The sequence below is a fragment of the Acipenser ruthenus genome, chromosome 55 (genome assembly GCF_902713425.1).
Source record: "Acipenser ruthenus chromosome 55, fAciRut3.2 maternal haplotype, whole genome shotgun sequence".
NCBI classification, from domain to species: Eukaryota; Metazoa; Chordata; class Actinopteri; order Acipenseriformes; family Acipenseridae; genus Acipenser; species Acipenser ruthenus.
In genome coordinates, this window is record NC_081243.1 from 721,303 (window position 1) to 745,283 (window position 23,981).

General features: G+C 41.0%; 2 protein-coding genes across 2 annotated transcripts in view; one reads left to right on the forward strand and one right to left on the reverse strand.

Annotated features, from left to right (window-relative positions):
• Window positions 1-18,482, reverse strand: part of LOC117401630 (serine/threonine-protein kinase A-Raf) — a 28,042-nt gene extending 9,560 nt beyond the window's left edge. Inside the window, exons 1-12 of the mRNA XM_034002406.3 lie at window positions 18,424-18,482; window positions 9,499-9,775; window positions 8,514-8,617; window positions 7,785-7,887; window positions 7,011-7,165; window positions 6,609-6,698; window positions 5,502-5,640; window positions 4,776-4,803; window positions 3,964-4,100; window positions 2,976-3,178; window positions 1,930-2,106; window positions 1,093-1,139 (exon numbers count right to left, since the gene is read on the reverse strand). Of these exons, the coding sequence (XP_033858297.3) occupies window positions 1,093-1,139; window positions 1,930-2,106; window positions 2,976-3,178; window positions 3,964-4,100; window positions 4,776-4,803; window positions 5,502-5,640; window positions 6,609-6,698; window positions 7,011-7,165; window positions 7,785-7,887; window positions 8,514-8,617; window positions 9,499-9,717 (1,402 nt within the window). The 5' untranslated portion in view covers window positions 9,718-9,775; window positions 18,424-18,482. The remainder of the gene's footprint in view (window positions 1-1,092; window positions 1,140-1,929; window positions 2,107-2,975; window positions 3,179-3,963; window positions 4,101-4,775; window positions 4,804-5,501; window positions 5,641-6,608; window positions 6,699-7,010; window positions 7,166-7,784; window positions 7,888-8,513; window positions 8,618-9,498; window positions 9,776-18,423) is intronic.
• Window positions 18,483-19,593: 1,111 nt separating this feature from the next.
• On the forward strand, window positions 19,594-23,919 carry LOC117401772 (tubulin alpha chain, testis-specific). The gene is made up of 6 exons (XM_034002604.3): window positions 19,594-19,688; window positions 20,822-21,044; window positions 21,620-21,768; window positions 22,156-22,308; window positions 22,560-23,087; window positions 23,514-23,919. Exons 1-6 carry the CDS (start codon window positions 19,686-19,688, stop codon window positions 23,808-23,810), a joined length of 1,353 nt encoding a protein of 450 aa, XP_033858495.1. The 5' UTR covers window positions 19,594-19,685; the 3' UTR covers window positions 23,811-23,919.
• Window positions 23,920-23,981: the final 62 nt, after the last annotated feature.

Sequence of the window (23,981 nt, forward strand, 5' to 3'; positions counted from 1 at the left end):
ATACATACTACAGCGGTGGCCATAAGTTTTGCATCACCCTATAGAATTAACTAATTTTAAGGAGGCATTAAAAATGCACCACATAACTGGTGAGTATATATAAAACGCATTTATGCAGCAGAGAACCACACACACACACACACAGTTCTGCTAGATTGTTCTGACTAAACTGAGCAGCACACTCACACAGGCACGCTACAGCTGTGGCCAAAAGTTTTGCAGCACCCTATAGAATGAACTAACTTCATAAAGTGGAATGAAACCTGCTGAATAATGTTACGTTAACATATTGAATTACACACCGCTTTGTAGTTATGAAAAATGGACAAATTGAAAAACGTGACATTTCAAAAATCTAACATGAAATACTAAACTGCTATTACGACGAGCTCCTATTGGAAGTGACTCTGCAGCAGCAGCAGCAGTTGTTGATGATGCAGAGTTCACCCCCTAGTCTCTGTAAGTCGCTTTGGATAAAAGCGTCTGCTAAATGATTAATTCATAATAATAATTCAGGAAATAAGTTGATCGGATATATTAACAAAAAATAATTTTAAATGAATTTTGTAAGTATAAAATTAATATAAATGAGTAGATCTGATGTCTGAGACAGTATGACGCTAGATAAGGGAATGTGAATATCGCTGTAATATATATTAGCAACAAATACATTATTTAAAAATTGTAAATAGCCTGTAATATTAACGTGTATTTCTGTTTGTGTAACAAACGTTAACTAGCAAAAAGAATTACACATGTAACGTTATTTTGCATTTCTGGATGTGTTACCATATAAAGAGTGGTCAATCACACATTTTAAAGTTCATATGGAAACACAGTGGCACAAACGCACACCAACATACACAGGCTTGCAAATAAAACGGTCAGATAAAAATAAAAAGCCATGCCGTAAAAAAAAAGTCAGAGAAAAATGATCCAAACTTAATACTGGAGCAACAGAACCCACAGCCACTCAGAATGAACATACCAGACAACGGCATTTATATTTTTATTAGCTACAATTACTTCCAAACAAAAGCAAACATGTTCAGATGTCTTACTGCTAAAAATCAGTAGCAGAGAAAAGGATACTGTTTGATTTCAGGTCCCTGTGAATGATATTCTTGGCATGGAGGTAACTGAAAAAAAAAAAATCAAAAGACAAAAAAAATTAATAAACCCACAATACCTTTAGACCGTGTCTGTAGAGTGAAAGGTTGAAAACAGATTTGAATAACCTACGAAATGCATTTAGCAAGTGTTTCTATTTAACCAACTACAAGTTAAAGTAATCGCAGGGTTAATTAAGAACTCACAAATGTTTGAATTCATTTCAGAACACACAACTGATTACACAAGGAGCATGACTGAATCGGATTTTGTCATATTACTAGAACTGAAGTCATTGTATTTTATCTTGCTCTTAATTGTATTAATACTTGTACTGTGATTCCTGAAATGTATTTTTGTTTACGACTGTAAGTCGCACTGGATAAGGGCGTCTGCTAAGAAATAAATAATAATAATAATAATAATAATGATTAAAGCAGTTTGCTAGAACAGGGAGTAGTTTGAATTGATAGAGAAAAGCTTCCATGTTTTGATAAAGCATTCCTTTTGCAGTTATTGGTGAGGAGTTTCAGTAGATATATTTTGACAAATGCATTTGCATTTCAGAAGTCTGTCGCATTTGTATATAAATGCAACTGAGGTGCCTGCATTTGTAAGATTTACAGGTATTTGCATTTCAAAGCAGTTCAACTCAACCCTGGTCCTGTGCACAGCTACTGCCAAAAGTTATGCAACACCCTATATATTTAAATAATGTCTCAATCCTAAAGTTCTAGGTGATGCAAAACGCTTGGCCGCAGCTGTAGTTTGCAGAGATTTTGGATTTCTGGAGTTATGAGAAGAGGCTGCCAGTCTCACTCGATGCCCTGCGCAGTCTGCCGAGCCACATCGATCCTCCTCATCGTCTCGAACTTGGTCTCTATGACGTGCAGGTGGTGGTACAGACTGCTGCCCTCACACCACTGCGTGATGATGGCAAAGTTTGGCTTCGTCATGAAGCCCATGAACAGCAGGATGTTCACGTGACGCGTCTTCCTGTGGGGGGGGAGGGGTTTAAATAAATATCCACATATCTGTACACAATGCACCCTTGATCCCCGTTCACTCATTTGGTTAAAGGGTATGATCTTTTTGTTTTATTGTGTTACATGTTCCCATGTGTTGCTGCAACTGTTTAAGTGAGGTGTGTGTATTTTAATTTTTTTTTTACAACACTTTTTTAAAAACTTTTAAATTGCATTCCACTGCCTCCAAGATGTCTTCACATGGACCTCTCAAAACTACATTTCCCATCATCCTCCTGCTCAAATCCATCTCAGTTACATATGCAGCAGTGTGGAGTAGTGGTTAAGGCTCTGGACTCTTGAACAGAGGGTCGTGGGTTCAGTCCCAGGTGGGGGACACGGCTGCTGTACCCTTGAGCAAGGTACTTTACCTAGATTGCTCCAGTAAAAACCCAACTGTATAAATGGGGAATTGTATGTAAAAATAATGTGATATCTTGTAAAAATTGTAAGTCGTCCTGGATAAGGGCGTCTGCTAAGAAATAAATAATAACAATTTACTGTAGGCACTTTCTCCTCTCCCAGCATCCCAGTGAGGCGTAACAAAGTTAATGGAACAAAATGCCTTTATCATCCTGAAACCAAATAGCCACGAGACAGCGGCCTCTATCATTAGACCACAGGTCAAGGGTACTGTTATAAAATTGAGAACAAGAGGGCAGAAATGGAACCCGAGTCGAGTTTAGAACAGAAGGCGGGAAGCCCTTTATTCCACAGAGAGTTCTAAACGCATGGAACGGCTGACCAGGCGAAGCGGTAGGGATCTAAAACACTGGGAAACGGCCTGTTCTCCTCGTTCTCTTTTCTTATGTTCTTATTTGAACCTGGCTTTGAGCTCACCTGAGCACCTGCATCTCGTTCTTGAAAGCGAGCAGCTGCTCTGGGGTCGGGTCTGTCACTTTGAGGATCTTGACAGCCACGTCTCCGTGCCACTTGCCCTTGTAGACCGTCCCGAATGAACCAGCCCCGATTCTCTTCAGCATGGTCACCTCTCGCTCGTGCACCTCCCAGTAATAGCTGGAGTCCCTGTACCCGCCCCGGTGCTGAAACACACACACACACAGGGTCATTTACGACACAGTAAACATGTCAACGTGGGGAGGGTGTGTAGTTGTTTATATATACTTTGTGGTCCAGTGGTTACAGAAAAGGGCTTGTAACCAGGAGGTCCCCGGTTCAAATCCCACTCAGCCACTGACTCATTGTGTGACCCTGAGCAAGTCACTTCACCTCCTTGTGCTCCGTCTTTCTGGTGAGATGTAGTTGTAAGTGACTCTGCAGCTGATGCATAGTTCACACACCCTAGTCTCTGTAAGTCGCCTTGGATAAAGGCATCTGCTAAATAAACTGTTTAGTAGAATTTTAAGTATAATTACCGCAGCCTGATTGTAAACGGAATTGTAAACTGAACGAGTTTTAATTGTGATTTCAGATAATAATTCTGCATTAACGTTTACGTTTAAACAAGTCTAAAGTTTAAACATGTCAAAAACAGAAGGGCTACACAACGTTATTTAATAATACTATGACCTAAAGGGATCGGGGACTTGATTTCACCCGAATAGGGCGTCAAAAAAATGTAGTTACTAACGTTGAGTTTGTAGCTATTAAAAATCAAGGATCTTAAACCAGTGATGTATGAAGACGTATTTGCGCGTTAGGAGATGTAAATCAAACTGATGGCGCCAGTGAATACACTGAATGAAAACAAATCAGAAAAAACTGGTTGGTATTTTTTTTTTTTTTTTAATATATAATGCTTTTCAATGCAAATTATTTGCACTTGTATTGCTTGTAAAGGCTAGATAAAACCATGAATCAGACTCACCACTTTCTTCTTGTCGTCGGAGGAAGACTGCTTGCGTTCTTTGGGGTGTTCCGAGGGGGATTTCGGGGGGAGGGGTCTTCTCCCCGGGGAGCCCATAGGGGGGGGGCTGGTCGAGGGTTTGGGGGTGGGATCTACAACTGTGATAGGAAACGGGGGGTGGGGGGGGGGTGGAATTGGCTGTTAGTAGATATTTAAAAGGTTTTAATCACGGCACTAAAATCGTCCCTATTATGTTTTATTGTGGATCAAACTGCTATGCAATTGGAGTTAGTTCCATCTCTGATTTTCATTGGAGGCACCCGAACAGAATTTCTGAATTCCAAAGAAAGACTATCAGTGGAAGTTTGTGTTAAATCTGTAGTATTAATAAAAGACAAATGAAATTCAAACCCTGTGAAGAGTAAAGCTCTGGCCAAAAGTTTTGCATCACCATAGAATTTTAGGATTGAGACATAATTAAAAAAACTATAATTTTGATCTATTATTTAACATCATGTAATCAAAGAAACTACAAAATGATATCGCCAAAAGTCTTAGTGCAGTATTTCATTTTTCAATTTTTCATTAAGTGTGTGGAAAAACTACAAAGCGCTGGTGTGTAATTCGATATGTTAATGTAACATTACTCAGCAGGTTTCATTCCACTTTATGAAGTTAGTTCATTCTATAGGGTGCTGCAAAACTTTTGGCCACAGCTGTAGCGTTCCTGTGTGAGTGTGCTGCTCAGTTTAGTCAGAACAATCTAGCATAACTTTGAAATGGTCTGTATGTGTGTTTGGTTCTCTGCAACATAAATACGTTTAAATACTCACCAGTTATGTAGTCCATTTTTAATGCCTCCTGAAAATTAAGAACATAAAAGATTGTGTAATGATCCAAGATCTGATTGGCTTGCATTGCAATATTTGAAATAACAATACAGCACACAGAACACTGCAAGGTTAACAGATTTATAAATATTATTTTCTTTTTTACTGTGCCCAATTATTTTACCCCTGATTTTTTCCCCAATTTAGAGTGTCCAATACCCCCCACCCCCCACACAGCTGCTCAGGAGAACTGAAGGTTCAGCGGGCGTCCTCTGATCCAACGACCGATCCAGCTTCCTCTTCCACACCCAGGAGAGCGCGCGGATATCACCGAGCTAGCGCCCTCTGGAGGTCAAGCCCTGCAGGCGTCCGCTCCGAGGAGGAACAGTCCCTGCCGGTTTTGATTCCCTAACACGCGGGAGCGCCAGAGCCCATGCGGCAGCCAAACCCTAGCAAAGACCGGCGACTTCGCACAGCCAGGACTCAAACCCGCACTGCAGGACTGACTCTCCCTACACACCACTTGGTTCATCAGATGTGCTGTTCATGTGCAGTGCAGAAGAACAGATATTGAAAAGAAACCGAACGCTATTGTAATCAGTGCAGCATCCCGTACTGTGTTTCAAGAAGTCAAAAAAAGACAACGCCCGTGAAAACGACACTAGAAACTGTCTGCTTGTTAAATCTGTTAAAGGGAAATTGCTGTCCGTCCCCCCTTCCACCCCTCACCTCTATGATCCCCACTCCTGCTGGCCCCACAGTGCTGACCATGTGCACGTTGGGAGTGGATGTGGAGCGGTATCTCTGCAAGGACTGACCCTCTCCTCCGGTCAGGGGGAACTGGAAGGCAGAGACTGGAGACACCTGCCTGGAGACAAAGACAGCAGTGTTAGATTCATCGAGGCTGGAGACAGCAGCCTGGAGACAAAGACAGCATCTTCCGATCTTCGGGAACATGCTGTGTACCTTACAGTCATAAAACAGGAAAGACAGTGTGGACCATTTACACGTTCCTATACAAGAAACAACCAACTTTCTTCTTACAGTCAAAAGGAAGCCGAGATAAATTCATTACAATGATGTTTGAGTAAGTCACACTGATCACCAATCAGTTTGTGATGACTGCTGTATTTTCTTAGACACTGCGGAGAACAGCAACCCACTCAAATCCAAGCAGCTGTTTCTTCACTTGGAATGGTAAAATTAGCCCGATCAACACCAAACACCAACGCTTGATTGCCAGCACCTGATTTCTGTGCAGACCGCAACCCGAATAATTGATTTGTGCAGCTCTAAACTGCACCAACTTTTTTGTGGCCCTGGAACTCTGTTTTTTTCAGAGCAAGTGAGTCTGCGTGCGTGTGTGCGCGAGTGTGTGTCTCTCTCTCTCTGTGTCTGTATGTGTCTCTGTGTGCGTGTGTCTGTGTGTCTCTCTGTGCACGTGTCTGTGTGTCTCTCTGTGCATGAGTGTGTGTGCATGCATGTGCATCTCTGTGTGTGTGTGTGTGTTTGTGTCTGTGTCTCGGTGTTCGTGTGTCTGTGTGTGTACGTGTCTCTGTGTGTGTCTGTGAGCATGTCTCTGTGCGTCTGTCTGTGCGTGTGTCTCTGTGTCTGTGTGTGGGTGTCTCTGTGTGTGTGTGTCTGTGTGCGTCTGTTTGTGTGTGTCTCTGTGTGCGTGTGTCTGTGTGCATCTGTGCGCGTGTCTCTGTGCGTGTGTCTGTGTGCCTGTGTGCGTCTGTGTGTGTGTGTGTCTGTGTGCGTCTGTCTGTGTGTGTGTGTGTCTCTGTGCGTGTGTCTGTGCGCCTCTGTGTGCGTGTCTGCGTGTGTGAAACTCACCCGGGAGGCTCGGGGGTGTCAGGGGTTTCGGACTGATGTTCTTGAATTATGAGGATGGGCACGTGCGAGGAATCAGGATTTGGTAAACACCTGCAAGAGAAAGAAACAGCACAATGAAAACTGGGGGGGGGGTCTAAATGTGAAAAGCTAGCAGAGAACAAATCTAGTAATACCGCAAAAATTAAAAAAAAAAAACAACTGTGAGATTACTGTAACTGTATGCAAGACTAAACTTATGCACCTGAACCCCATTAAAACCTCCCAACACAATTCCTGTCCCAAACTAGATAAAGAAGACACACAGGACTGGTGAATCGCATCGGTTGTGAATACAAGCGAGACAACTGAAACGTTGGTTAGCACCGGTGTAAGTGTAGAACGGGAGCTGTGCTGTCCACTCACAGTTTGGACATGGTGTCCATGTCCACGCACACCGTGGGCACCTTGCTGCTGCAGTGCTGGTGGAACTTGTAGCCACACGTCTGGCAGCGGAACCCGTGGAACAGGAACTTGTGGCAGAAATCACAGTAGGCCAGCTTGAAGAAGGTCTTCCGCACCTGAGCCACGAAAAAAAAGAGGCACAGCTACCCTCAGCGATCTCCCGTTTAACACATTCGAAAACCACAGTGTCAGAAATCGATCAATCGCAGCGAGGGATGCGCCAGCACATCTCATCCTGCGTACAGATGTCATCGCCCGTGCTGAAAACACCACGCCGGATTCCAGTGTTGAAACAAAAACATAACTGGATCCTCCTATCAAACTTCACACACGCTTAACAAAACGCAAACTGCTTTACCTATCCCAAATCCAAACACCTCAACAGTTCTGTTAATAATGGTTTATAGACTGATTTTTATTTTATTTTATTTTTTTTAAACAGAGAAAAGGTTTTGTTCAGATACAATACACTGCAGAAATAAGGCAACAGACACATGGCGGGTTCACTTATAATAATTGTAATAAAAACTATTTCATGAATGTTACCTGTTTTGAAAAAGACAGAACTTATGCACTAGAATCCCAATAACCCACCCCCCTCCCTCCTCCCCCCAAACAGCTGGTATTGTGACAGTGTCTTCTTACCTTCCCATTTTACAGTAAAAACTTTTTTTTTTTTTTTTTTTAAATATCTAATGCATTCCTCCATACAGTGGGGGGCGCTGTGGCACTTACAAAGTTGTGCATGGTGAGTGGCACATGGTCCAGCACCTCCACCAGAAGCTCCTCCCCCTGCAGTGGGGTGACGTCAGTGTTCCAGTCCGTCAGCTGCTTTCGACTGAGAAAGCAATGACAGGCGTTCACGGTCCATGTAAAACCACAGAGACGAAATATTAATCTTGCATTTTAACCCCCCCCAAGTAAATCATTGTGTGAATATAGTCATTGTTACAGCTGTGTGTAATGGCATTTAAAAAAGGATTCATTCATCCGACTTTTTACATATCCGCCCGGACTCTGGTCCCACTGCAGTCGTATAGGAGGCTGTGTGGTCCAGTGGTTAAAGAAAAGGGCTTGTAACCAGGAGGTCCCCGGTTCAAATCCCACCTCAGCCACTCTCACTGTGTGACCCTGAGCAAGTCACTTAACCTCCTTGTGCTCCGTCTTTCAGATGAGACGTAATTGTAAGTGACTCTGCAGCTGATGCATAGTTCACACACCCTAGTCTCTGTAAGTCACCTTGGATAAAGGCGTCTGCTAAATAAACAAATAATAATAATAATAATAATAATATGCGACAGATGACTGTATTTCGTGGTAGATTTCGAAATGTCACATTTTCTATTTTTTTTCGCTGGAAAACTACAAAGCGGTGTGTGCAATTCAATATGTTCTCGGTCAAAGAGATTAATTTCCTTCCACCCTCTGAATGATCCCTTTGTGAACCCGTGTCCCACGGCTTACCCTTTAAGCAGTCTGTAGACAGCACAGCAGTCCTGGTTCAGTCCTCTCACTTTCAGGGCCTTGTCCAGGCTGTCATAAACCGTCTGTCCAGGACGCACAGTCACCTGTCCATCCACACAGAGAGCTACCATCAATACCAGCAGAATGAGGGCTCCCCTTTACTTTAAATTGATTGTAGCTGACAGGGTGATTCAATAAATCGTACCTTTTTTTGCATTTCTAAAAAAAAAGGCGCAGTCTTGTTATAGCAAATACCCTTTTCATTTTAAATCGTGATCTCCGGTGCTAAGCTAGGCTAAGGAAACTTGTCAGCAAAACGTTTTAAAAAAAAAAAAAAAAAAAATCCTGGCCTGTTTATATATAAAAAAAAATTTAAAAAAAAAAAAAAAAAGAGAAATAAACATTTAGAATCAGGGATGGAAATAAGACTCCTGTTGCATTAATTATTATTATTATTATTATTATTATTATTAAATAATTAGTCATTTAGCAGATGCTTTTACCCAAAACCACTTACAGAGACTAGGGGGGGTGAACTCTGCATCATCAACAACTGCTGCTGCTGCTGCAGAGTCACTTCCAATAGGAGCTCGTTTGTTTTACGTCTCATCCAAAGGATGGAGAACAAGGAGGTTCAGTGACTTGCTCAGGGTCATGCACACACAGTGTCTGTGGCGGAGCTGGGATTTGAACCTCCTGGTATCAAAACCCTTTAACCACTGCACTGCACAGCAGTTTCACCCATTCTAGGTTTTAATACAAGCTTGATTAGCTACAGCGTATAGGGAACAAGCTCAGAAGTGTCTTATCAAACTGATAGTAATGCATGCACCCGCTGTGCAATGGGAGTCTAATTTCCATCCCTGAAAATGCTTAACAATAAAGTCACTGTTTTACCATTCTCTAATATCAATGAAGCCCCCTTATTAATCGACACTGATGGGGCAAGCCTCTAATAAAAGCCCTGGCACAATCCAGATCGTACCACTGTCCGCTGTTTGTTGGGGAGGTAGACTCTGATGGTTCCTCCCCCGCGGGGGGTATCCCCTTGGCAGGCCTCCTCTGAGGAGGAGGAGGAGGAAGAAGAGGAGGAGGAGGTGGACATGCTGGCGTTCGCCTGGCCCCCACTGCTGCTGCGGCTACAGGGCTCCCTGCTGGCTGGAGGAGTCAGGCTCACTGCACCGTTACACAGCGCAGGCTTCATTCACTGGTCTGGGGCTAGGGGGCGCTCTCGCTCACTGGCTCTCTCTCTCACCTGAAACCTGGAACACAGAAAGAACAACTGATTACAGACACCAACCTGCAGAGTCTAGGTATCTACAGTTAACACTGTGTGGGTGAGTTTCCCTAGCAAGACTTTCCACTGTGGTCTTCAAAGACAGCAACACATAGCTTTCCAGTCACAAATATGAAGGGCAGCAGTGTGGAGTAGTGGTTGGGGCTCTGGACTCTTGACCGGAAGGTTGTGGGTTCAATCCCAGGTGGGGGACACTGCTGCTGTACCCTTGAGCAAGGTACTTTACCTAGATTGCTCCAGTAAAAACCCAACTGTCTAAATGGGTAATTGTATGTAAAAAAAACATGATAGCTTGTAACAATTGTAAGTCGCCCTGGATAAGGGCGTCTGCTAAGAAATAAATAATAATAATAATAATAATAATAATAATAATAATAATAATAATAATAAATATACGTGGTGTTTGAGTGTGTGTGTTATTATTATTATTTGTTTATTTAGCAGACGCCTTTATCCAAGGTGACTTACAGAGACTAGGGTGTGTGAACTATGCATCAGCTGCAGAGTCACTTACAACTACGTCTCACCCGAAAGACGAAGCACAAGGAGGTGAAGTGACTCGCTCAGGGTAACACAGTGAGTCAGTGGCTGAGGTGGGATTTGAACCGGGACCTCCTGGTTACAAGCCCTTTTCTTTAACCACTGGACCACACAGTGTGTGCGGGCAGGTATTATTAAATTTTAGAAAATGTCTCCACAAAGATAGTAACTCCTAAAAATAAAAAAACGAAGTTGTGGGGACTAAATATGCCTTCAAAAAAATAACTTTCACCCTGTGTGGAGTTTTGTCTGACTGGAGTTAGAAATAGTAAATAAAAATATAGCGAGAGTCAATGAGAAGTCCCCAAACTAGTAAAGAAATACCTCCGCATCAAGTGCTTGAAGCGTCTCCTCTAACCATCTGAACCCTGAAAGCATGAACACGCTAGTTGTTTTGTCAAGAAATCTTAAATGACTTGAAAGTTGACCCAAGAGCTGTGTATTACTTCTGTCACCAATCTGTCATCACAAGACTTGTTACGTGCAACATTTAAACAATATTATTATTTATTTCTTAGCAGACGCCCTTATCCAGGGCGACTTACAATTGTTACAAGATATCACATTATACATTATATCACATTATACAGATATCGCATTATTTTACATACAATTACCCATTTATACAGTTGGGTTTTTACTGGAGCAATCTAGGTAAAGTACCTTGCTCAAGGGTACAACAGCAGTGTCACCCCCACCTGGGATTGAACCCACAACCCTCCGATCAAGAGTCCAGAGCCCTAACCACTACTCCACACTGCTGCCACAACTTATGGTATAAACCCCACCAGCCAACTTTGGAACTCAACTTTGGGGCCAGGTTCAAAAAGCAGTTTCATTTCTTTAATTCATAAAAAGACAAAAAGTCAAAAACAAGTAAGAAACAAGTTCTGTACTTCTACGTAACGAAAGTAAATTAATTTATGTTTTGAAGTGAAACAGCGTAAATAGGACGGGTAATTGTAGCTTGCTTGTAGAAATGTGATTGGCACTGTTAAAAGTTAAGCAATTACAATAAAGTTAAATGTTTTTTCAATCAGATTTTGGTCTGTTATTCACTCGCACATCTAAAAAATACATAAGATGCATTAAAAACACTTAAAAACGAATTGAGTTCTACCTGTTAACTTGAATTGATAGTAAATTATTTCAAACCCGTTACCAAAATAAGCACGCTTTATATTCAAAAAAAAAAAAAAAACACGTACTGCCATTTTAATGCTAAAAATCTAAACGAAATGAAATATCGTATCGCAGATATCGAGATTTCTATGCTCATGTAATAAAAATAGAAAACTGTAATTTTGATATCGTGGCACCCCTATTACCATCTTGCATTTTCCTATATGGAAGATGCACAGGTTGTGTTGAACATTGAAATTTGAAAACACAATTTGAAAACACAATTCGTACCTTTCATTTTTGCAGTGGTTTCCTTATTGTGTTGCGGACATGGTCATTTTTCCTGCCGAATACATTCCAAGCGGCGTTTGCTTGAATATCAGTGATAAAGCGACAGGGCTACTCCCTCGCGTTAAAATGTTCCAGCTTGACACTAGCTTGAGTCCGAACCCTAGAATTGCCCCTTCAGTAAGATGAACAATGCCAGTCCAGTATCTTGGCTGAGACAATGAGCTTTTAAGCCAGGTGCTATCGCATATCTCAGCTCTCACACCTTATGTATGCACAGGTATTGTTCCCCGAGACACTAATTCCACTCGTTAGAATTTAATTATTCATTAAATTTTGGAACCATAAACGCTCCAGGAAAGAAAAGACCAAAGAACAAGGAAGCAATAGCAATAAAAATAACAGCTAGCCCATTCGGAAACAACAAAACATTACACAAAAATCCCACTTAAGACCTGACACTGTTTCAATTTTTGTATTTCATTTTTTTTCCTTTGCTGAATCTTTTATTTATTTTTACTTCTAATGTCTGTCATGGACAGGGCTGGGGTCAATTCCTGTTTTCAAATCCTTTTTCGAACATAAGAAAGTTTACAAACGAGAGGAGGCCCCATTCGGCCCGTCTCGCTCGTTTGGTTGTTGATAGCTGATTGATCCCAGAATCTCATCAAGCAGCTTCTTGAAGGATCCCAGGGTGTCAGCTTCAACAACATTGCTGGGGAGTTGGTTCCAGACCCTCACAATTCTCTGTGTAAAAAAAGTGCCTCCTATTTTCTGTTCTGAATGCCCCTTTATCTAATCTCCATTTGTGACCCCTGGTTTCTTTTTTTTAGGTCAAAAAAAGTCCCCTGGGTCGACATTGTCAATACCTTTTAGAATTTTGAAAATCAATTCCAATTCTCTTTTAATCAATTCCAACACATCACTGACCAAAGCTGCAATTAGCAGTGCTTCAATAAAACCAGCTTCTCACAGTTTTTGTTAGTTAATTAAACCGGCTTCCAATGAAAGCAGCTGAACAATTACAGGAATTATTATTACTAAAATTACTATTAGTCTCTTCCTTCGAAGGGCAGCACAGGGTTAAGGACTCTCAAAAAGCAGATGTCAAGCTGCTGTGGTTGTGTGTCTAGAGGTGTGCGTTTGTGTCAGCGTGTTCTCCTTTCACACTTTCTCTGCATGCAGAGGGTTTTGTGGTCACGTTGCCCTAGCAATACTTTCCACTGGGGTTTTTAAACTGCTGACAAAAAAAATACTACCGTCACAAACATACATCTCTAGGAGTGCGTGCGTGTGTGGTATACTAGAGGTGTAATGGCTGACTGCGTTATTACTCAATTGTTAGTGTTATGGTTGGAGTTTCCACATTTTTTCGTCCGACCCTCGTAGATTTTGTGGGATGCGGGCACCACAGAATAAGCAACGAGCTATTAATTAAATCCTGACTCTCTTAATTTAATTTCACCCACCCAGGCCCATCGTTCTGCTGGCTGTTTGTCTTGCTGCAGAATCGATAGCTGTGTTTTTTTTTTTTGAACCGCTTGAAGTTTCGACAAACGCAAATCAGACGGCTGGCTGTTTCCATCTGATCGGCCCGTTGCATTCAAAACAGACCTGGGTTCATCACAATTGTAATTGATCGACTGCAGTTCAACTCCGCATGTTATTTGTCATTCCATCGTTATTCTTGTATTTTTCAACCACTTTTGGTGTCCCCACTTCTATGAATTATTTTTTTTTTGTTTGTTTTTTAAATTAAATATAGTATGTTTCTGTATTTGTTATTTGGAATAAATACAGTAAATATGTGAATGTGGGTAGTTTGTTTCTTTTTAGTGCCACTGTAATTAGAATTGTAAATACAGCAGCAGAATTGTAAATGTAATTGTAAATTAACAAACTAGCATTGAAATTAAACTGCAATTTCAGCAAAGAACGCAGGTCTGATGTGTATATTATTATAAATAATATTAATAAATAATAATAATAATTTGGGACCTTAACAAGACAGATCCCGCCAATAATGTTGGGTAGCTATTATACACCCAAGACACATTCTTAAAGAATTAATCTTTTTGTCAAAACAATTAATTAAACAGAGTGTACGAAATGAAATCACTGTTACAGATAATTTCTCAAACCAACCCAGAACCTCTCGCCCAAACTGCATGGAAATTCACGAACGAGATGAGGCCATTCAGACGATCAGAGCTCGTCCGGTTCTGAGCAGCTGACTGATCTCAGAACTTTGTCAAGTCGGGTCTTAAAGGATCCCAGTGATTCAGCATCGACAGATGACTAGGTAACCCATTCCATCCCCTCACCGCTCTCTGTGTGAAGAAGAGTCTCCTTCAACAACATGACTAGGTAACCCATTCCATCCCCTCACCACTCTCTGTGTGAAGAAGAGTCTCCTTCAACAACATGACTAGGTAACCCATTCCATCCCCTCACCGCTCTCTGTGTGAAGAAGAGTCTCCTTCAACAACATGACTAGGTAACCCGCTTGAAATAGTGGTTTGGGTTAACTATGTCAACTCCTTTTTAAGATTTTAAAGACCACTGTCAGTCTTCTTTGCTCTCAGTTACATGCAGTTCCCTCACCCTTTATAGGATAAAAGACAACCTATACACAGCCTATTAAACTTATAAAGCTTCTGGTGTCACAAATGTTGAGCATGATTTCTGATTTCACCCTTCTTGAAACCTGATTAAACCAGCATTTTAAAAATTAGCTACAGCCATTAGTTTTCCTTGAATTCCATCCTCTCTTTTTTTTCTTGCACCTCTCTCCTGACGGACCAGTTAGGCTGGTTTGAGACGCACCTGGCCGAGCTTAAAAAAAAAAAAAAACTCATCATCAAATTACCTGCCTAAACTGTAGCAGGCTACAGGGATAATAAATTAAACATTACTGGCTGGAGAAACAGATTTGAAGGAAGTTACACAGGGCTTGAAACTCACAAGAACCCTTCGCCAAACACAATACAAGTACACACAGTTGCAGAACTACAGTTCCTGCAAAAAATAAATACAATTATTTAATCTTTCATTACTCCTATCAATGAATCATTACACACGTCACTCAATCAGTCTTTCTTTCTAGAGCTATACGTTTTCTTTCAATCATTATTTATTTATTTATTTGGCAGACTCCTTTATCCCAGGCGACTCACACAGGTGTTACAGGGCAGTACAGGGTTACAATGCAAGCTTCATATTTAGATGCAGTATAGTTTACAGTTAGTGCAAATAATACTACTGAAGTACAATATGAAATAAGATGCAACAAGTTAGGTTTACAGATTGCTGATAAATAGACAGTGCTTCGGTCCTGTCATATATTTTTTAATTGGTATTAAAACAAAACTATAAAACAGGAGTATACACATATTATTTGAATGATCACGAGCCAAGAGTTTGATGTTAGATATTGACGATTGATTAGCAAACCTATAGATTGAAGTGTGATTTAATCATGCTGTAATGAGATCAGTTCATTCAAAGCACATTTACTAGGCAGCAGTGTGGAGTAGTGGTTAGGGCTCTGGACTCTTGACCGGAGGGTCGTGGGTTCAATCCCAGGTGGGAGACAGTGCTGCTGTACCCTTGAGCAAGGTACTTTACCTAGATTGCTCCAGTAAAAATCTGTATAAATGGGTAATTGTATGTAAAAATAATGTGATATCTTGTAACAATTGTAAGTCGCCCTGGATAAGGGCGTCTGCTAAGAAATAAATAATAATAATAATAATAATAACTAGGAGACAGATTGATCAGGATCCTGGTCACACCTATAAAAAAAAGAGTCTTGAAACCCAGGACTCATTACAGGGCTAGTGCTGGTTTCAAACCCTGACTGGGGTTGTATTAAACTGCTCTAAAACAGAGATTTTAACACCGCTGACATTAAAATCATTCAAAAAGGATCCTTTAAGTGACTAACAATTCTAACAGTGAGCTACTCTGTAATGTATGGCATTTTTTCTGCTACACCACAAAACATTTCTGTAGTTTTTTTTTTCCATTGATTTGACTAGCGGTCGCATTAAGACCAGTGTTTGAGACACAGTTGCATATTTCTCAGAAGCAGAGGCAGTTAAAATCTGCAGATAAAGGAATTCCTCAGAATTCGCAGTCTTTCACAGATTAGCCACACTCTGCAGCTACTTCGTCGGCATAGTTATCAAGAGACTGCTACTAAAGTGACCTGAAATATAGAACTTACTTGTTCGGTTTTTGATTTTTTTTGTTAAACTAATGAACAGAGGTTTTGTCTCCTTCGAAAAGCCGCAGTTAAATACTGGAGTCAAGGCTTTGAAAACACTTCCGAGTAATAATGTCCCCCTCATGTGATGTGATGTGATGTTTTTGCCTGATGGTTTTCTGAAGATTTTACAAAAATACTTGCTGTATCAAATTGGAAGCAAGTTCTGGTTTAGATTGACAGAAAATTTGATTTTTTTTTTCCCCCAGTGTTTTATTAGCTGTTCAGGTACCCCCAGAGAACACCTGTATAAATTACTTTGTGGTATGGTTTAAAAAGTGGTACTGTTTGACATGCCGACGTTTACTTGAGTTACATTTTTAAAAGCCATTGTTAATACAAATACTCAAGATGCTTCACAGAACCAATCTGCAGATACAGTCTGCGTCACCTAATCAGGATTTCTGCTTATTATTATTATTATTATTATTATTTATTTTTTAGCAGATGCCCTTATCCAGGGCGACTTACAATTGTTACAAGATATCACATTATTTTTACATACAATTCCCCATTTATACAGTTGGGTTTTTACTGGAGCAATCTAGGTAAAGTACCTTGCTCAAGGGTACAGCAGCAGTGTCCCCCCCACCTGGGATTGAACCCACAACCCTCCGCTTAAGAGTCCAGAGCCCTAACCACTACTCCACACTGCTGCCCAAGTTCAGGATCACATTTCCGTTGTGACATTTAATGAATTAGGCATTGCAAAATCTGACACCAATTGACATTAAAATGCAGGAAGGAGGCTGTAATGAATTTAGTTCCCTTCCCATAACATCAGCATTGCAGTATTTCAAATTATGTCAGCTGGTGTTACGGACACAAACTTGGCACAGTTTTGATGACTGCAGGTTAAGACTGAATAGACCCATATATTGGCTAAATACTCTAGCTGTATTACCCATGTATACATGGAAAAGCTAGCACACTCCACACAGGGCAGCAGTGTGGAGTAGTGGTTAGGGGCACTGGACTCTTGACCGGAGGGTCGTGGGTTCAATCCCAGGTGGGGGGGACACTGCTGCTGTACCCTTGAGCAAGGTACTTTACCTAGATTGCTCCAATAAAAACCCAATTGTATAAATGGGTAATTGTATGTAAAAATAATGTGTAAAAAAATTATGTAAATAATGTGATATCTTGTAACAATTGTAAGTCGCCCTGGATAAGGGCGCCTGCTAAGAAATAAATAATAATAAAACAGGTATAAGGCCAATGGATCATTTATCACTGAGCTGGAAAAATAGGGAACAAGCTGACATCGTTTCAGTGCTTTACTCCTCTCTAAACTTAAATCTAAAGAGAGGTAAATCATATAGTCAGCACTCGCATATCCGACCCTATAAGATTTTCAGTGACGGTTAAACGTGTGTGACGCATATGTGATTGTTTTGACCCTGTTCCATCCCTTGTTCGTTTTTTATAGGGAACACAAAAAAAGATACACTATCAAAATGACATATTTGAAAGGGTTTTGTTTTAAGATAAGTAGCCTGGATGGAAACGTCTGTAGCTGCTTCTTGGTGTACTGCTTGCCTCTGCTGTATGAAAAGCACTGTGAAATCGCGTTAAACCGGTTCCGACCCATTCAAATCTCCGCCCGCAAATGCCTGATGATCGTCGGGTGGTGCTAATCAATGAATTAATTGTCATGTACGCCAGAAAACCACCTTACACAAAACTCTTGTACATTATACTGGGTATATCGTCTAATTAATTGCGGCCCGAATCACAATATATCGTGTAAAAAAAAAGTAATATAAACTCAACACCTGATTTGATGAGCGTACAATTTGGAAGTTGAAAGAATCGCAGTAACTTTATGATTTAGTGGCGATTCGTTTTTGTTTTTTTTCGCCAGTTGGTCTCTTGATTTAATATCGTTTCCTGGACTTTAACATACGAGGTTTGATCAGTTTTACTCGGAAGGCGGCGGGGGAGGGAACATACACAGCAGGTCACGAACATGTATGTGTATGTTTTCGGTCTCACAGTCAGAAAAGAGTTTCGTGCAGTGAGAAACACCAAAACCGTACATAAATAAACTATTTATTTAGCTTTCCGAGCTTAAAATAACAAAACGCACCTGGTATTTTCCAAACTCACTGAAAAAAAAAAAAAAAAAAAACACGTCGTTTTCCAGAATTGTCTTTTTTACTTTAAAACACTGAGTGCGGATTAGTTTTAATGTCCTTTTTGTTTTGTTTTTAAAAAAAAGTGTCCTTTTTCAAAACCCCAAAGTCTCATTTTTAAAAAAAAAAAAAACCCCAGGTGAGGCTTGGACCCTCCAAACCCAGGCACACAGCCACCAGACAGGCTCAAACTAACTGTCGGAGCTGCCTGTCGTCTTTTTTTTTACCTTGAACATATTATTTAGAAAAAATACCACCTACCCGGACCAGCCATCTTGAATCCTCTGAGTGTTAAAAAGAAGGCGGCAAAGAAGCCTGCGTTGGCATTTGACACGCCCCCCTGCCGCGATGCTATTGGCCGGTGCCGCCAAACCGTCAGTGCCGATTGGACGAGAGCGTTTGTCGCTCAATTTGTGTGTACGGCGAACGGAGCGGTTCATAAACCGTGACGTCACGGCGAGTGAAAACTTTTTCAACTTGCGGTCGAGAGAGATTTATGGGAAGTGATGAGAAAATATGTATTTATTATATATATATATATATATATATATATATATATATATATATATATATATATATGTATTTTTCCCTGTGCTTTTGCGACATGAACTCTATTAACTGTTTAGGTATCCCCGGAGAACACCTGTATACATTATTTTGTGGTACGGTTTAAAAAGTGGTATGCCTGGTCATGCACAAATTATTTTAGCTCCGATTTAAAACAAGGAAACGATCAACTGAATGGGGCACGATGCACTGACTTTGGCCCTTTCATGTTATTTTAATTTATACCGTTTTCTGGCGTTAAACCGGTAGGCGTACCACATTGTGACTGTGTACCACTTTCTGACCCCACGCTGATGTAATGATATCGTATAAAGAATGTCAAAGTGACATTAACCCTTTCATGCACGAACTCTTGAAGATACCTTGGGGGATAAAAACGTAATTTTGGAAATGTTCTTATATTTAAAATCTGAAGAATTTCAAGTACTTAAAACAAAATGCATTACTTCAATTTAAAATTAAAACTCAGACCCAGAAAGTGGGAAATGGCAGTTAATAATAATAATAATAATAATAATAATAATAATAATAATAATAATAATAATAATAATAATTTTAAAATGAATCCATCCAGCATTTTATTTTACTAATTTTTCAAGGTATTTGAAGGGAAGTCGCATCTTCGCGCCTCAGCATCTTTTAAATAAAATTCAAACTGACCATCCCGCCCATTTGCAAACTCGAAAGCAGATTGGATCTAACTACGTTTAATTGACATAAATGTATCCAATAGATGGTTCGATTTCCAAAATTGACAAAATTGAGTGTGTCATTGTCCAATAAGCGTTGAAAGTGGGCGGGTCAACGTTGGGGGTGTGCTATAAATAAGCGTGTCGACGGTTGAAGCAAGTCAGTTGTTGACGCGTAGCCGTTGCTTTTTACAGTGTCACCGAAGACAAGGAAATCTTTAAATTTTAAACTTTTAAGATAATATTCGCAAAAACTCTTCTAGAAACATGGTAAGATGTTTTTATGATACTTTTGCATTTAACCTTTTTTTTTTTAAACACAAATACAGTTAGACGGTTAAAAAAAACCGTATTTTGCATTGTTCGCAGGTAGCTTTTATTAAATTTTTAAAACAAGGCCAAATTCATTTTAAAAGCCATGTAACAAAAATATAATAAAATAATACCCGTAATTATATTTTGGTGCAATAAAAAAAAAAAAAATCGTAGCTCCCGCCCAAAGGAAAGCGAGATGTTGCTGTAAGAACTATTTTATAACAGTTATCATTTAAAAATATTCAAATTGAAGTGGCAGTTGTTTTTTTTATATAGTTTGATACGTTAAACGGTTAGTTTTATTTGAACAAAATGTAAATTTATTTATTTAAACAGGAGCCAGGGATAGATAGCATTGATATTTAAAAAAATGACACGGGGTAGCGGTAATAATAATATAAATTACATCTGCAGATAATAACCAAATGTACCTATTTTTTTTTTTTATATACATGAAAACACGTTTTATATAGAAAGCTTGGCACAAAGAGAGTGTTTTTTTTTTCAAGGAAAATTACTAACGTGTCAAGTATACAAATGAAAGCTATTGGGGGGGAAAAAAATGTAGTTTGTTTTTTATTTATTCTTTTTTTAAGTATTCAGTTGAGGTTACATCGGCAAAGTACAGTAGTTATTGAAGAAAATAGTCAACTGCCAAGTTTGGGATCAAAATAATTTATTTCTGCGAGATCTGTGTTCAAGTAGGCTTCTTTTTTGTTGCCTGTAGGCTGGTAATAGTGTGAAATTAGTCAAAGTCCACTGATCAGACCAAACCAAAATCAGATGAGAGAGAAAAAGATTGATGGGAGCTTCCGTCTCCCGACACAAAAATACAGATCCCACATTTCAAATCGCATACAAATCAAAAACAAACCCACTAACTAAATAAGCAAACATCCTAACCGTTCCAAGCAGCTGTTTTCATCCACAAAAACTTTTTTTTTCATTCAGCTCATAAATAAAACAATAATAAAAAGTCAGAAATCGTTAAAATATTAAGTGCATACCTGGACAGGCCGTAGTCCCAAGTTTTCTTTAGCTGAAACAAACATGATCCTGTGATGCTGTGAATTTTTCTAATTTTCCAGCGTGAGTGTATCTCTATCCACGTTGGCCAGGCTGGGGTCCAGATCGGCAATGCCTGCTGGGAGCTGTACTGCCTGGAGCATGGGATCCAGCCGGACGGACAGATGCCCAGCGACAAGACCATCGGAGGAGGAGATGACTCCTTCAACACCTTCTTCAGCGAGACTGGAGCCGGCAAGCACGTCCCCAGAGCTGTGTTTGTGGACCTGGAGCCCACTGTGATCGGTGAGTGAACACAGTCAACTTTTACTACAGTCCTGCATCAGAGACTGGCAAGCGCAACTTTCAGGTGAGGCTAAACCCATCATTAGAAGCAGAAACCGTTTTTTTTCCATTATTAAAATGTGTTCTGCTACATTAACCTTAAATATACATTTTGGCGGTGTTTCTGCTATGTGAATAAGTGGTGCTCTTGTCCTGGCTGATGTAAACTTAGGTTTCAGGTATTGATTATTATTATTATTTATTAATTTCTTAGCAGACGCCCTTATCCAAGGCGGCTTACAGTCATAAACAAAAATACATTTCAAGAATCACAGTGCAAGTAATAATACAATTAAGAGCAAGATAAATACAATGACTTTGGTTCTAGATTGATTTTCTAAACCATTAACTGTTTCATGACCATTCAACTCTTGTGCGCATGTGAAGATTTTACAACAAACATTTTTTCCCTTTTTTTTGTTTTTCAACCTGTGTTGCGTATTCTGGTTGTAACACCCGAGAATTGGAGAATCCATGCTGGTTTCAAAGTGCCTCTATTACACAGTGCTGAGTGCTCTTGTCTCGCTCTCTCTCAGACGAGGTGCGCACAGGGACATACCGACAGCTCTTCCACCCGGAGCAGCTCATCACTGGCAAGGAGGACGCTGCCAACAACTATGCCCGCGGGCACTACACCATCGGCAAGGAGATTGTGGACCTGGTGCTCGACCGCATCCGCAAGCTGGTGAGCTGCCAATACATGCTGTCACGCATAGTTCTGAGTACATTGAAAGAAAGAAAGCAGGGGGCAGCCTCACAAAGTAGTCTTACAGCACTCAGCAGACTGCAAGCTATCCAAAACAATATTTCAAAACAGGATGGCATAGTTTTACAGCTCATCTAATCTACAGTGACTACTAAAGAAATGTTCTCTTTTGAACAATTCAACTCGCATTAGCGGGCTGCTACCTAGTAGTGCTTTGTAAAAGTTGGTCCCAGATTGTTTGCAGTTTGTTACATTTAGCTGTTGAGACAAGTACCCAGTGTGCTCCTGCTGCTTTTTCTCACAGTATGGGAAGAATTAAAGAATTGTCTTTTTTCAACATTAAATGTGTGTCTCTCTCCTCCCCAGTCTGACCAGTGCACAGGACTGCAGGGCTTCCTGATCTTCCACAGTTTTGGCGGTGGGACCGGCTCCGGATTTGCCTCCCTGCTCATGGAAAGGCTCTCTGTGGACTACGGCAAGAAGTCCAAGCTGGAGTTTGCAATCTACCCGGCTCCGCAGGTAAACCACAGGAGCATTCCCGATTCTCACAGCTCATTCTCAGATGTTTGTAATTGAACTAGTATTTAATATACAGTAGTGTGAACGCACAATTTAAAAGATGAAATGACCTTCTGCAAAAGAACAGCCTTAGCATCTGGTCTTCAAGTCATTTACAGTAACCTGAAGCTCTATTTCTAATTGTATTGTGTTCATTTTGCATGTACAATAATGTTAAAGTGCCTCTAATTGAAATTCCCTCCCCCGGTCAGGTTTCCACAGCAGTGGTGGAGCCTTACAACTCCATACTGACCACCCACACCACCCTGGAGCACTCGGACTGCGCCTTCATGGTGGACAACGAGGCCATCTACGACATCTGCAGACGCAACCTGGATATCGAGCGTCCGACCTACACCAACCTGAACCGGCTGATCGGGCAGATCGTCTCCTCCATCACCGCCTCCCTGCGCTTCGACGGGGCCCTCAACGTGGATCTCACAGAGTTCCAGACCAACCTGGTGCCCTACCCCCGCATCCACTTCCCCCTGGTCACCTACGCCCCAGTCATCTCCGCGGAGAAGGCCTACCACGAGCAGCTCTCCGTAGCCGAGATCACCAACGCCTGCTTCGAGCCCGCCAACCAGATGGTGAAGTGCGACCCGCGCCACGGCAAGTACATGGCCTGCTGCATGCTGTACCGCGGTGACGTGGTGCCCAAAGACGTCAACGCAGCCATCGCCACCATCAAAACCAAGAGGACCATCCAGTTTGTGGACTGGTGCCCCACCGGCTTCAAGGTTAGAGCAATCCAACAGACTGCTAGATCAGAGGTTCTGGTTTAAGAGCGACTAGTGAAACTGAAAGGGCAAATTACACAAACAAGAAAAAAAAAAACCATAAAACCAGAATGTATAATATGTGTAAATGTAAGCATCCCAAGCCTGGCTGTCACTACAAAGATCAAGAAGGATGTAATTTTTATTAAACTGAAAACACGGTTAGATACATATTAATAGTTACATGAACAGTAGATAAAAGCCAAAAAATACAGCAGTTATTGTGAAAAAGTTGCCTGAACCTTTACATAACCCCAGTACAAGCATGACTAACTTTAAAAGATTCCTCCATATAAAGGTTGTCATAGCCCAGGCCCTCTGGATAGCCCTCATTAGAAAAGCCTGCATAGCAGATGTAGCCGAATCATGTTTTCATTTCCCCTCCAGGTTGGCATTAACTACCAGCCGCCCACAGTGGTGCCCGGGGGTGATCTTGCCAAGGTGCAGCGCGCTGTGTGCATGCTGAGCAACACCACCGCGATCGCCGAGGCCTGGGCCCGCCTGGACCACAAGTTCGATCTGATGTACGCCAAGCGGGCCTTCGTACACTGGTACGTGGGAGAGGGGATGGAGGAGGGAGAGTTCTCCGAGGCCCGGGAGGATCTGGCAGCTCTGGAGAAAGATTACGAAGAGGTGGGAGTCGACTCTGTGGAGGGAGAAGCTGAGGAAGGAGAGGAGTACTGAGAGAGGGGATACTCCACTGAACAAACCCGCCTCGTACTGTATGTGAGAGAGCCTATTACTACTGTTTGTGATGTTCCTGTTCCAAATAAAAGCGTTCTAATTTGGTTAATTCCAGGTTTCTTTTCTGGCACACATGCACTTCATTACAGGGTTAGACACTAACAAAATTGT

What these genes read in the sequence shown, in the direction of transcription:
- LOC117401772 (XM_034002604.3), top strand. An exon ending in CAATCTACCCGGCTCCGCAG is followed by an intron (nt 22,309 to 22,559) that starts GTAAACCACAGG and finishes TCCCCCGGTCAG; the next exon opens with GTTTCCACAGCAGTGGTGGA. An exon ending in GGTGCCCCACCGGCTTCAAG is followed by an intron (nt 23,088 to 23,513) that starts GTTAGAGCAATC and finishes TTTCCCCTCCAG; the next exon opens with GTTGGCATTAACTACCAGCC.